Source organism: Oncorhynchus mykiss, chromosome 24 (genome assembly GCF_013265735.2).
Source record: "Oncorhynchus mykiss isolate Arlee chromosome 24, USDA_OmykA_1.1, whole genome shotgun sequence".
Classification (NCBI taxonomy): Eukaryota; Metazoa; Chordata; class Actinopteri; order Salmoniformes; family Salmonidae; genus Oncorhynchus; species Oncorhynchus mykiss.
This window is the reverse complement of record NC_048588.1, coordinates 43,492,631-43,506,175: the sequence shown is the minus strand read 5'-3', so window position 1 is coordinate 43,506,175 and position 13,545 is coordinate 43,492,631. Positions and strand designations below refer to the sequence as shown.

Here is a 13,545-nt window from a genome sequence, read left to right as displayed (position 1 = left end):
AGGTCGTAACATACCATACAAGCCAACAGACACACGTCCGTCCACGACCCGCAGCTCGTAACATACCATACAAGCCAACAGACACACGTCCGTCCACGACCCGCAGGTCGTAACATACCATACAAGCCAACAGACACACGTCCGTCCACGACCCGCAGGTCGTAACATACCATACAAGCCAACAGACACACGTCCGTCCACGACCCGCAGGTCGTAACATTCCATACAAGCCAACAGACACACGTCCGTCCACGACCCGCAGGTCGTCACATACCATACAAGCCAACAGACACACGTCCATCCACGACCCGCAGGTCGTCACATACCATACAAGCCAACAGACACACGTTGGTCCACGACCCGCAGGTCGTAACATACCATACAAGCCAACAGACACACGTTGGTCCACGAACCGCAGGTCGTAACATACCATACAAGCCAACAGACACACGTTGGTCCACGACCCGCAGGTCGTAACATACCATACAAGCCAACAGACACACGTCTGTCCACGACCAACAGGTCGTAACATACCATACAAGCCAACAGACACACGTCCGTCCACGACCCGCAGGTCGTAACATACCATACAAGCCAACAGACACACGTCCGTCCACGACCCGCAGGTCATAACATACCATACAAGCCAACAGACACACGTTGGTCCACAACCCGCAGGTCATAACATACCATACAAGCCAACAGACACACGTTGGTCCACAACCCGCAGGTCGTAACATACCATACAAGCCAACAGACACACGTCCGTCCACGACCCGCAGGTCGTAACATACCATACAAGCCAACAGACACACGTCCGTCCACGACCCGCAGGTCGTAACATACCATACAAGCCAACAGACACACGTCCGTCCACGACCCGCAGGTCGTAACATACCATACAAGCCAACAGACACACGTCCGTCCACGAACCAGCAGGTCGTAACATACCATACAAGCCAACAGACACACGTCCGTCCACGACCCGCGGGTCGTAACATACCATACAAGCCAACAGACACACTGGCTGAAAGTATACAAAACATGTATAACGCATCTTTAAGATCCTATTCTGGACTTCCTACCTTTGACATTGAACTCTGCATTGGGAAGGAAGAGCTTTCATCTGGATGGTTTACACCTGCTGTTTCCTGTTCACAAATACAATTTGATTTGATTTTCATTTGATTAGAATCATTTTTTTTAAAGATTTCATGGGTACATCCCAACTGGCACCAACAGTGTTCCCTGCGTAGGGAATAGGTGACAAATCAATGTGTCACAATTACTCAAAGACTGTTTCCTCTGGTTCTACAGCACCTCTAATACATCCAGCTCTACAAACAACAACAACAACAACAACATCATCATCAACAGCATCAATGAGTTAAAAAGATGAGAAGAGAAGCCCATGGAGAGACTATAGGTCTTCCCCTCTGTGTTTTTCTTCACCTTGATAAAGAGAAGTGCCATACTAAATGTCAGCCGAAGGTTGCCAGGCAGGAGTGAACAAACGACAAGGACGATGTACAAAGTTGCAGATGAGGACACAGGTCCTGTGGCTCGACGACGGTGGCTGGCAGCACATATTGATCATGTCACCATCTGAACAAAGTGGCATAGCTGGATGAAAATCAAGTCATCATGCCACTAATACACACACACACACACACACACACACACACACACACAGGGCGCTGCTGCCTCACTGTGGGCTAGCAGGGTAACACACTGTCAGGTGGGTTAGAGATGGTAGAGAGGCCCTGTCCACACAGACCCCAGAGAAGCCCTGTCCACACAGACCCCAGAGAGGCCCTGTCCACACGCATACCACAGAGAGGCCCTGTCCACACACATACCCAGAGAGGCCCTGTCCACACACAGACTCCAGAGAGGCCCTGTCCACACACAGACCCCAGAGAGGCCCTGTTCACACACAGACCCCAGAGAGGCCCTGTCCACACACAGACCCCAGAGAGGCCCTGTCCACACACGGACCCCAGAGAGGCCCTGTCCACACACAGACCCCAGAGAGGCCCTGTCCACACACGGACCCCAGAGAGGCCCTGTCCACACAGACCCCAGAGAGGCCCTGTCCACACACATACCCCAGAGAGGCCCTGTCCACACACATACCCCAGAGAGGCCCTGTCCACACACAGACCCCAGAGAGGCCCTGTCCACACAGACCCCAGAGAGGCCCTGTCCACACAGACCCCAGAGAGGCCCTGCCCACACAGACCCCAGAGAGGCCCTGTCCACACACAGACCCCAGAGAGGCCCTGTCCACACAGACCCCAGAGAGGCCCTGTCCACACACAGACCCCAGAGAGGCCCTGTCCACACACATACCCCAGAGAGGCCCTGTCCACACACAGACCCCAGAGAGGCCCTGTCCACACAGACCCCAGAGAGGCCCTGTCCACACAGACCCCAGAGAGGCCCTGTCCACACAGACCCCAGAGAGGCCCTGTCCACACAGACCCCAGAGAGGCCCTGTCCACACAGACCCCAGAGAGGCCCTGTCCACACACAGACCCCAGAGAGGCCCTGTCCACACACAGACTCCAGAGAGGCCCTGTCCACACACAGACCCCAGAGAGGCCCTGTCCACACACAGACCCCAGAGAGGCCCTGTCCACACACAGACCCCAGAGAGGCCCTGTCCACACACAGACCCCAGAGAGGCCCTGTCCACACACAGACCCCAGAGAGGCCCTGTCCACACACAGACCCCAGAGAGGCCCTGTCCACACACAGACCCCAGAGAGGCCCTGTCCACACACAGACCCCAGAGAGGCCCTGTCCACACACAGACCCCAGAGAGGCCCTGTCCACACACAGACCCCAGAGAGGCCCTGTCCACACACAGACCCCAGAGTGGCCCTGTCCACACAGACCCCAGAGAGGCCCTGTCCACACACAGACTCCAGAGAGGCCCTGTCCACACACAGACCCCAGAGAGGCCCTGTCCACACACAGACCCCAGAGAGGCCATGTCCACACAGACCCCAGAGAGGCCCTGTCCACACAGACCCCAGAGAGGCCCTGTCCACACAGACCCCAGAGAGGCCCTGTCCACACAGACCCCAGAGAGGCCATGTCCACACAGACCCCAGAGAGGCCCTGTCCACACACAGACCCCAGAGAGGCCCTGTCCACACAGACCCCAGAGAGGCCCTGTCCACACAGACCCCAGAGAGGCCCTGTCCACACAGACCCCAGAGAGGCCCTGTCCACACACAGACCCCAGAGAGGCCCTGTCCACACACAGACTCCAGAGAGGCCCTGTCCACACACAGACCCCAGAGAGGCCCTGTCCACACACAGACCCCAGAGAGGCCCTGTCCACACACAGACCCCAGAGAGGCCCTGTCCACACACAGACCCCAGAGAGGCCCTGTCCACACACAGACCCCAGAGAGGCCCTGTCCACACACAGACCCCAGAGAGGCCCTGTCCACACACAGACCCCAGAGAGGCCCTGTCCACACACAGACCCCAGAGAGGCCCTGTCCACACACAGACCCCAGAGAGGCCCTGTCCACACACAGACCCCAGAGAGGCCCTGTCCACACACAGACCCCAGAGTGGCCCTGTCCACACAGACCCCAGAGAGGCCCTGTCCACACACAGACTCCAGAGAGGCCCTGTCCACACACAGACCCCAGAGAGGCCCTGTCCACACACAGACCCCAGAGAGGCCATGTCCACACAGACCCCAGAGAGGCCCTGTCCACACAGACCCCAGAGAGGCCCTGTCCACACAGACCCCAGAGAGGCCCTGTCCACACAGACCCCAGAGAGGCCATGTCCACACAGACCCCAGAGAGGCCATGTCCACACAGACTCCAGCCCCTGGTTACTTCCCCTAGCCCCTTGTTATTGTGGTCGCCAGCTATGCATGGCATGTCTGTGTTCCAAATGGCACCCTATTCCCTACATAGTGCACTACTTTAGACCAGGGCCCTATTCCCTTTGTAGTGCACTACTTTTCACCAGGGCCCTATTCCCTTTGTAGTGCACTACTTTAGACCAGGGCCCTATTCCCTTTGTAGTGCACTACTTTTCACCAGTGCCCTATTCCTTTTCTAGTGCACTACTTTAGACCAGGGCCCTATTCCCTTTGTAGTGCACTACTTTTCACCAGTGCCCTATTCCCTTTCTAGTGCACTACTTTAGACCAGGGCCCTATTCCCTTTCTAGTGCACTACTTTTCACCAGGGCCCTTAGGGAAATAGGGGGCCATTTGGAATACAGTACATGGCTCTCTATGTTTATAGGGCTATAGGATAACATTACGGGAGGTCCCTGCTAAGCAGCGTACTGAGAGACTGACACAGACATGATGCTCCTGAACTGAAGTGATGAGATCCACCTTCATATCTGACTGAATCTGGAGCCAGACTGATGGAACAGGCAGAAGGGGGAGGATATGTGGTTGAGAGGTCATGAATCCGGAGCCAGACTGATGGAACAGGCAGAAGGGGGAGGATATGTGGTTGAGAGGTCATGAATCCGGAGCCAGACTGATGGAACAGGCAGAAGGGGGAGGATATGAGGTTGAGAGGTCATGAATCCGGAGCCAGACTGATGGAACAGGCAGAAGGGGGAGGATATGAGGTTGAGAGGTCATGAATCTGGAGCCAGACTGATGGAACAGGCAGAAGGGGGAGGATATGAGGTTGAGAGGTCATGAATCTGGAGCCAGACTGATGGAACGGGCAGAAGGGTAAGGATATGTTGAGATGTCATGGGATACAAGCCAGGGTTGTGGCCAATCATGAAGTGACCTGAAACTGCAATACCAAATGTTTTTCAATCAGAAACAATTGGGGGGAAATTCAGTGACAACAAGGAGAGATGTGATACATTGTGCCATGCGGTAATATACATTCACCCTGGGACAATAACAGGGTCAGGCACAGGGGTGTAAAGTAGTACTGGAGTAGTACTTTAAATAATTTTTAATTATCTGTACTTTACTATTTATATGTTTTACAACTTCTACTCCACTACATTCCTAAAGAAAATCATGTGCTTTTTACTCCACATTTCCTGTGAAAAGTACTTGTTACATTTTGAATGCTTAGCAGGACAGGAAAATTGGTCCAATTCACACACTTATCAAGAGAACATCCCTGGTCCCTACTGCCTCTGATCTGGAGGACTCACTTATCAAGAGAACATCCCTGGTCATCCCTACCAGAACATCCCTGGTCATCTCTACTGCCTCTGATCTGGAGGACTCACTAAACAGAGAACATCCCTGGTCATCCCTACTGCCTCTGATCTGGAGGACTCACTAAACAGAGAACATCCCTGGTCATCCCTACTGCCTCTGATCTGGAGGACTCACTAAACAGAGAACATCCCTGGTCATCCCTACTGCCTCTGATCTGGAGGACTCACTAAACAGAGAACATCCCTGGTCATCCCTACTGCCTCTCTTCTGGAGGACTCCCTAAACAGAGAACATCCCTGGTCATCCCTACTGCCTCTCTTCTGGAGGACTCCCTAAACAGAGAACATCCCTGGTCATCCCTACTGCCTCTGATCTGGCGGACTCACTAAACAGAGAACATCCCTGGTCATCCCTACGGCCTCTGATCTGGAGGACTCACTAAACAGAGAACATCCCTGGTCATCCCTACTGCCTCTGATCTGGGGGACTCATTAAACAGAGAACATCCCTGGTCATCTCTACCATCTCTGATCTGGAGGACTCACTAAACAGAGAACATCCCTGGTCATCCCTCCTGCTTCTGATCTGGAGGACTCATTAAACAGAGAACATCCCTGGTCATCTCTACCATCTCTGATCTGGAGGACTCACTAAACAGAGAACATCCCTGGTCATCTACTGCCTCAGATCTGGAGGACTCACTAAACAGAGAACATCCCTGGTCATCCCTACTGCCTCTGATCTGGAGGACTCACTAAACAGAGAACATCCCTGGTCATCACTACTGCCTCTGATCTGGAGGACTCACTAAACAGAGAACATCCCTGGTCATCCCTACTGGCTCTGATCTGGAGGACTCACTAAACAGAGAACATCCCTGGTCATCCCTCCTGCTTCTGATCTGGAGGACTCACTAAACAGAGAACATCCCTGGTCATCCCTCCTGCTTCTGATCTGGAGGACTCACTAAACACACTGTCTGAGTGTTGGAGCCCCTGGCTACAAAAACAAGAAAATAGTGCCGTCTGGATTGCTTTATGTAAGGAAATTTAAATTATTTATACTTTTACTTTTGATACTTAAATATATACAAAACCAAAGACTTTTACTCAAGTAGTATTTTACTGGGTCACGTTCACTTGAGTCGTTTTTTAGGAAGGTATCTTTACTTTTACTCAAGTATGATTTTTGGGTAGTTTTTCCTCCACTGGTCATGCATTGTCTCGGGGTCTCAGTCTTGGTAAAGTGACATTAAATCCTGATGTGTTTAATAATTGCCCTAATATAATAATCATCTGATATTGATAAGTCTTTCTACAATCCAGAGTTCAAGGGCAGATAGTGATCAATAAAATGTATCAATATTAAATCACCGAACATTCAGCTCAGATCAAATTGGGTTTTATGGAATGATAGAAATGTCTCTTCTCTTGGAGCGATGGATACACTGAATCAGAGTTATAGATCAGAAACCCTCCTGATATCAGGACGGAGACAGATCAATAACCCTAATCCATCTCATCTCTCAGGGTAATGCAGCCTGCTCTTATCCAATCCTACTGTTAAGAGGTCAAGGAGCAAAGAGAGTCTCTGAACAATTTAACTGAAAAGCTATCAAGGCAGCGATAGAGTTTTCGAGCTTCGTCATTAGGGAAATATAGTGTAGATTAGAGTATAGCAGGGTGGGATCAGAGCAGAGTATAGAGGGGTGGGATCAGAGCAGAGTATAGAGGGGTGGGATCAGAGCAGAGTATAGAGGGGTGGGATAAGAGTATAGAGGGGTGGGATCAGAGTATAGAGGGGTGGGATCAGAGTATAGAGGGGTGGGATCAGAGCATAGAGGGGTGGGATCAGAGCATAGAGGGGTGGGATCCGAGTATAGAGGGGTGGGATCAGAGTATAGAGGGGTGGGATCAGAGTATAGAGGGGTGGGATCAGAGCAGAGTATAGAGGGGTGGGATCAGAGTATAGAGGGGTGGGATCAGAGCATAGAGGGGTGGGATCAGAGCAGAGTATAGAGGGGTGGGATCAGAGTATAGAGGGGTGGGATCAGAGCATAGAGGGGTGGGATCAGAGCATAGAGGGGTGGGATCAGAGCATAGAGGGGTGGGATCCGAGTATAGAGGGGTGGGATCAGAGTATAGAGGGGTGGGATCAGAGTATAGAGGGGTGGGATCAGAGTATAGAGTGGTGGGATCAGAGTATAGAGGGGTGGGATCAGAGCAGAGTATAGAGGGGTGGGATCAGAGCAGAGCTTCTAGAGAAACTCTCTTAACCCATAAGTCTAAACCCTGTCTAAGCTGGGGGAGGGGGTGTTTTTAGTTCATACCAAGGATCATTATGCTATTTGATTTTAAAGTATCAGAATTTTTTTATTTATTAAAAAGTACTTTTGGCCTTACTGCTATTAGCCAATAGAAACACATTGAATAACAGATAGACCTTACTGCTATTAGCCAATAGAAACACATTGAATCACAGTCCTTACTGCTATTAGCCCATAGAAACACATTGAATAACAGATAGTCCTTACTGCTATTAGCCAATAGAAACACATTGAATAACAGATAGTCCTTACTGCTATTAGCCAATAGAAACACATTGAATAACAGATAGTCCTTACTGTTCCGGAAGCTTGTGAGAAGACCAATTTTCAGGATGTCTCATGGTCTGACAAACACAGCTCTGTCACATTTCACCGCAGATCAAATCAAATGTATTTGTCACATACACATGGTTAGCAGATGTTAATGCGAGTGTAGCGAAATGCTTGTGCTTCTAGTTCCGACCATGCAGTAATATCTAACCTAACAATTCCACAACAACTACCTTATACACACCTTATACACACAAGTGTAAAGGAATGAATAAGAATATGTACATATAAATATATGAATGAGTGATGGCCGAACGGCATAGGCAAGATGCAGTAGATGGTATCGAGTACAGTATATACATAAGAGATGAGTGATGTAGGGTATGTAAACATTATATAAAGTGGCATTGTTTAAAGTGGCTAGTGATAAGTTGATAAATTTTTCCCATTATTAAAGTGGCTAGAGTTGAGTCAGTGTGTTGGCAGCAGCCACTCAATGTTAGTGGTGGCTGTTTAACAATCTGATGGCCTTGAGATAGAAGCTGTTTTTCAGTCTCTCGGTCCCAGCTTTGATGCACCTGTACTGACCTCGCCTTCTGGATGATAGCGGGGTGAACAGGCAGTGGCTCGGGTGGTTGTTGTCCTTGATGATCTTTATGGCCTTCCTGTGACATCGGGTGGTGTAGGTGTCCTGGAGGGCAGGTAGTTTTTCTCCCGGTGATGCGTTGTGCAGACCTCACTACCCTCTGGAGAGCCTTATGGTTATGGGCGAAGCAGTTGCCGTACCAGGCGGTGATACAGCCCGACAGGATGCTCTCGATTGTGCATCAGTAAGAGTGTGTTTGGTGACAAGCCGTATTTCTTCAGCCTCCTGAGGTTGAAGAGGCACTGCTGCGCCTTCTTCTCCTTCTTCACCACGCTGTCTGTGTGGGTGGACCATTTCAGTTTGTCTGTGATGTGTACGCCGAGGAACTTAAAACTATCCACCCTCTCCACCGTTCCACTACTGTCCCGTTGATGTAGATATGGGGCAGCCCCCTCTGCTGTTTCCTGAAGTCCACGATCATCTCCTTTGTTTTCTTGACATTGAGTGTGAGGTTGTTTGCCTGACACCACACACCAAGGGCCCTCACCTCCTCCCTGTAGGCCGTCTTGTCGTTGTTGGTAATCAAGCCTACCACTGTAGTCTGCAAACTTGATGATTGAGTTGGAGGCGTGCATGGCCACACATTCATGGGTGAACAGGGAGTACAGGAGAGGGCTGAGAACGCACCCTTGTGGAGCCCCAGTGTTGAGGGTCAGCGGGGTGGAGATGTTACCTACCCTCAACACCATCAGGAAGTCCAGTACCCAGTTGCACAGGGCGGGGTCGAGACCCAGGGTCTCGAGCTTAATGACGAGTTTGGAGGGTACTATGGTGTTCAATTCTGAGCTGTAGTCGATGAACAGCATTCTCACATAGGTATTCCTCTTGTCCAGACGGGTTAGGGCAGTGTGCATGCGTCGTCTGTGGACCTATTTTGGCGGTAAGCAAATTGGAGTGGGTCTAGGGTGTCAGGTAGGGTGGAGGTGATATGGTCCTTGACTAGTCTCTCAAAGCACTTCATGATGACGGAAGTGAGTGCTACAGGGCGGTAGTCATTTAGCTCAGTTACCTTAGCTTTCTTGGGAACAGGAACAATGGTGGCCCTCTTGAAGCATGTGGGAACAGCAGACTGGGATAGGGATTGATTGAATATGTCTGTAAACACACCAGCCAGTTGGTCTGCGAATGCTCTGAGGACGCAGTCTGGGCCTGCAGCCTTGCAAGGGTTAACACTTTTAAACATTCTACTCACGTCGGCTGCAGTGAAGGAGAGAGGTTTTGGTAGCGGGCCGTGTCAGTGGCACTGTATTGTTCTCAAAGCGAGCAAAGAAGTTATTTAGTTTGTCTGGGACATCGTGGTCCGCGACGGGGCTGGTTTTTCTTTTTGTAATCCGTGATTGACTGTAGACCCTGCCACATACCTCTTGTCTCTGAGCCGTTGAATTGAGATTCTACTTTGTCTCTGTACTGGCGCTTAGCTTGTTTGATAGCCTTGCGGAGGGAATAGCTACACTGTTTGTAGTCGGTCATGTTTCCGGTCACCTTGCCCTGATTAAAAGCAGTGGTTTGCACTTTCAGTTTCGCGCGAATGCTGCCATCAATCCACGGTTTCTGGTTGGGGAATGTTTTAATAGTCACTGTGGGTACAACATCACCATTGCACTTGCTAATAAACTCGCTCACCGAATCAGCGTATTCATCAATGTTGTTGCTCGACGTTATGCGGAACATATCCCAGTCCACGTGATCAAAGCAATCTTGAAGCGTGGAATCTGATTGGTCAGACCAGCATTGAACAGAGCGCGGGTGCTTCCTGTTTTAGTTTCTGTCTCTAGGCTGGAAGCAATAAAATGGAGTCGTGGTCAGCTTTTCCGAAAGGGGGGCGGTGTAGGGCCTTATATGCGTCGCGGAAGTTAGAATAACAATGATCCAGGGTTTTACCATCCCTGGTTGCACAATTGATATGCTGATAGAATTTGGGGAGCCTTGTTTTCAGATTAGCCTTGTTAAAATCCCCGGCTACAATAAATTCAGCTTCAGGATATGTGGTTTCCAGTTTACATAGAGTCCAATGAAGTTCTTTCAGAGCCGTCAATGTGTCTCCTTGGGGGGAATATACACGACTGTGATTATGATCGAAGATAATTATCTTGGTAGATAATGTGGTCGGAATTTGATTGTGAGGAATTCTAGGTCAGGTGAGTTCCTGTATGTTGTTATGATCACACCACGTCTCGTTAATCATAAGGCATACACCCCCACCCTTCTTCTTACCAGAGAGATGCTTGTTTCTGTCAGCGCGATGCGTGAAGAAACCAGGTGGCTGTAACGACTCAGATAGCGTGTCTCGAGTGAGCCATGTTTCTGTGAAACAAAGAACGTTACAGTCCCTGATGTCTCTCTGGACTGCTACCCTTGCTCGGATTTCATCAACCTTGTTGTCAAGAGACTGGACATTGGCGAGTAGTATGCTCGGGAGTGGTGCGCGATGTGCCCATCTACGGAGCCTGACCAGAAGACCACTCAGTCTGCCTCTTCAACAGCATCGTTGTTTTGGTTCGCCGGCTGGGATCCGATCCATTGTCCTCGGTGGTAGGCCAAACAGAGGATCCGCTTCGGAAAAGTCATATTCCTGGTCGTAATGTTGGTGAGTTGACGTTGCTCTTATATCCAATAGTTCCTCCCGACTGTATTTAATAAAACCTAAGATTACATTGGAAAAAATAACACATATAAAAACTCAATACTGCATAGTATTTAGTGCTGCTCTACCTTCTTAACAACACTATCAACAAGGCAGATCCTACAGGCCCTAGTTTCTACCTTCTTAAGAACACTATCAACAAGGCAGGTCCTACAGGCCCTAGTTTCTACCTTCTTAACAACACTATCAACAAGGCAGGTCCTACAGGCCCTAGTTTCTACCTTCTTAACAACACTATCAACAAGGCAGGTCCTACAGGCCCTAGTTTCTACCTTCTTAACAACACTATCAACAAGGCAGGTCCTACAGGCCCTAGTTTCTACCTTCTTTACCACACTATCAACAAGGCAGGCCCTAGAGAGAGGTTTGTTCTATACCGGGCTGGTTCTATACAGGGCTGGCAGATACAGTGCTGGTCGGCTAGTCTACATGATGAGATTAAGGATAAGAGAGAGGTTTGTTCTATACAGGGCTGGTTCTATACAGGGCTGGTCGGCTGGTCTACATGATGAGATTAAGGATAAGAGAGAGGTTTGTTCTATACAGGGCTGGTTCTATACAGGGCTCACAGATACAGTGCTGGTCGGCTAGTCTACATGATGACATTAAGGATAAGAGAGAGGTTTGTTCTATACAGGGCTGGTTCTATACAGGGCTGGTTCTATACAGGGCTGGTCGGCTGGTCTACATGATGAGATTAAGGATAAGAGAGAAGTTTGTTCTATACAGGGCTGGTTCTATACAGGGCTGGCTCTATACAGGGCTGGTTCTATACAGGGCTCACATATACAGTGCTGGTCGGCTAGTCTACATGATGAGATTAAGGATAAGAGAGAGGTTTGTATTTGTCAAACGGCAGTCGAGCATCGATCCTCATGTCACCAGAATAAGACTCTGGTTATTTATTGGAAAGGAGCATCAAGCTCATCACCGTGCACTTTCACCACCCTGTTCACCATAACACATTTCATCTGTAGCCTGATAAACTGTTTCCTGAGTCGTAGTGGGAGGACCACACAGCATGTAATCACATGACTCCAAGTTGCCTTATTATTATTGTTATTATATCAATATTGGCTCAGAAAGGCATTTTCACTGCCATTTCTCACATAACTCATTTTACGGCCCTGAAAGACCCCACCATGTCGAACGAACAAATTATACGTCTGCATTTTATACAATTGTACAGAAACTTTTTTTTTTTTCCCTCACAGCTGTCAGGATTTAATTTATTTAGATGATATGCATGACTTGGGATACTGTGGATAGAAACGTGGATACACAGACAGGAGAAAAGATATCCAGGTGGACACCTGACTGGGGAAGTAGATAAAGGGACTCATTGACAAAATCTCAAAGTATCCCTTTAAGAAAAGGAAAAGAACAATAACAGGAAAACAGAAGAATTTCAGTGAGCTTTATTTTTTTCCCACAAAAACAAAAAGGTGTCATTTCTGATTCGAACCTTAAGGACCACAACACAGAACCCTGTTTTTTTAAAAGACAGCTTCACTGAGGAAATTCAACAAAAAAAGTGAAACGTTATTTTTTGTTTAATTTGAGTTTGAATTTAACAACTTCTACTCCAACTGACAACAAGTTTTTAAAAAAATGTCAAAATTTAAGGGAACAGGGCTGCTCCTGCCTCCTGGACTCCTCTCCTGCCTCATATCTCCAAAGTCGGGTCAGTGGCATTTCTCTCTGAGGAGCAAATTCGCCCGAACCTCTCATCCGATGACCTTTTGCATATCTCTGTGTGTTTGTTATATTGAGATAGAAGAGAGCCGTGTCTGCAGACAGCCAATTAGGGTAAACCTATTGCACTTTCAAGAGTAGTGCACATTTTCTCCAGACGAACACTGTCAAAGACTGACAGGGAACCATTGTCAGGTGAACAAACATAAATACCTTTTATAATAAACAAGAGCTGTTCATACATTGCCCATACTCATTCAACTCAAACTATGAACAACATTGCCGATCGTGACTGCATTAAACAGCATTTATTGTCTGTTGCCAAATGCTCCGAGCGATTAGTCATATCGTTCCCCAGTTTCTCTCAATTTGACCTTCAAACAGGCAGCATTGGAGACAATTGATTCATTTAGACATGAGTCACACAGAACACACCACTAGGTATGATTGTATTATCTTTAAACCAATCACTGCACATCTCACACCACTAGATCTGATTGGATTAGCTTTAAACCAATCACTGCACATCTCACGCCACCAGATCTGATTAGCTTTAAACCAATCACTGCACATCTCACACCACTAGATCTGATTGGATTAGCTTTAAACCAATCACTGCACATCTCACACCACTAGATCTGATTAGCTTTAAACCAATCACTGCACATCTCACACTCTGTCTACGTCCTAAATAGCTCCCCATCCTCTTTGAAGTGCACTAGTGCCCTGGTCTAGAGTAGTTGACCATATAAGGGAATGGGGTCCCACATACAGTATGG

At 48.7% G+C, this 13,545-nt stretch overlaps 1 protein-coding gene across 1 annotated transcript; it reads left to right on the top strand.

Moving 5' to 3' along the window:
* The first annotated feature begins 1,525 nt into the window (after window positions 1-1,525).
* On the top strand, window positions 1,526-3,875 carry LOC118944046 (pollen-specific leucine-rich repeat extensin-like protein 1). Its single transcript, XM_036961571.1, has 2 exons — window positions 1,526-1,572; window positions 1,802-3,875. The coding sequence occupies exons 1-2, from the start codon at window positions 1,526-1,528 to the stop codon at window positions 3,873-3,875; spliced, it is 2,121 nt and encodes a 706-aa protein (XP_036817466.1).
* Window positions 3,876-13,545: the final 9,670 nt, after the last annotated feature.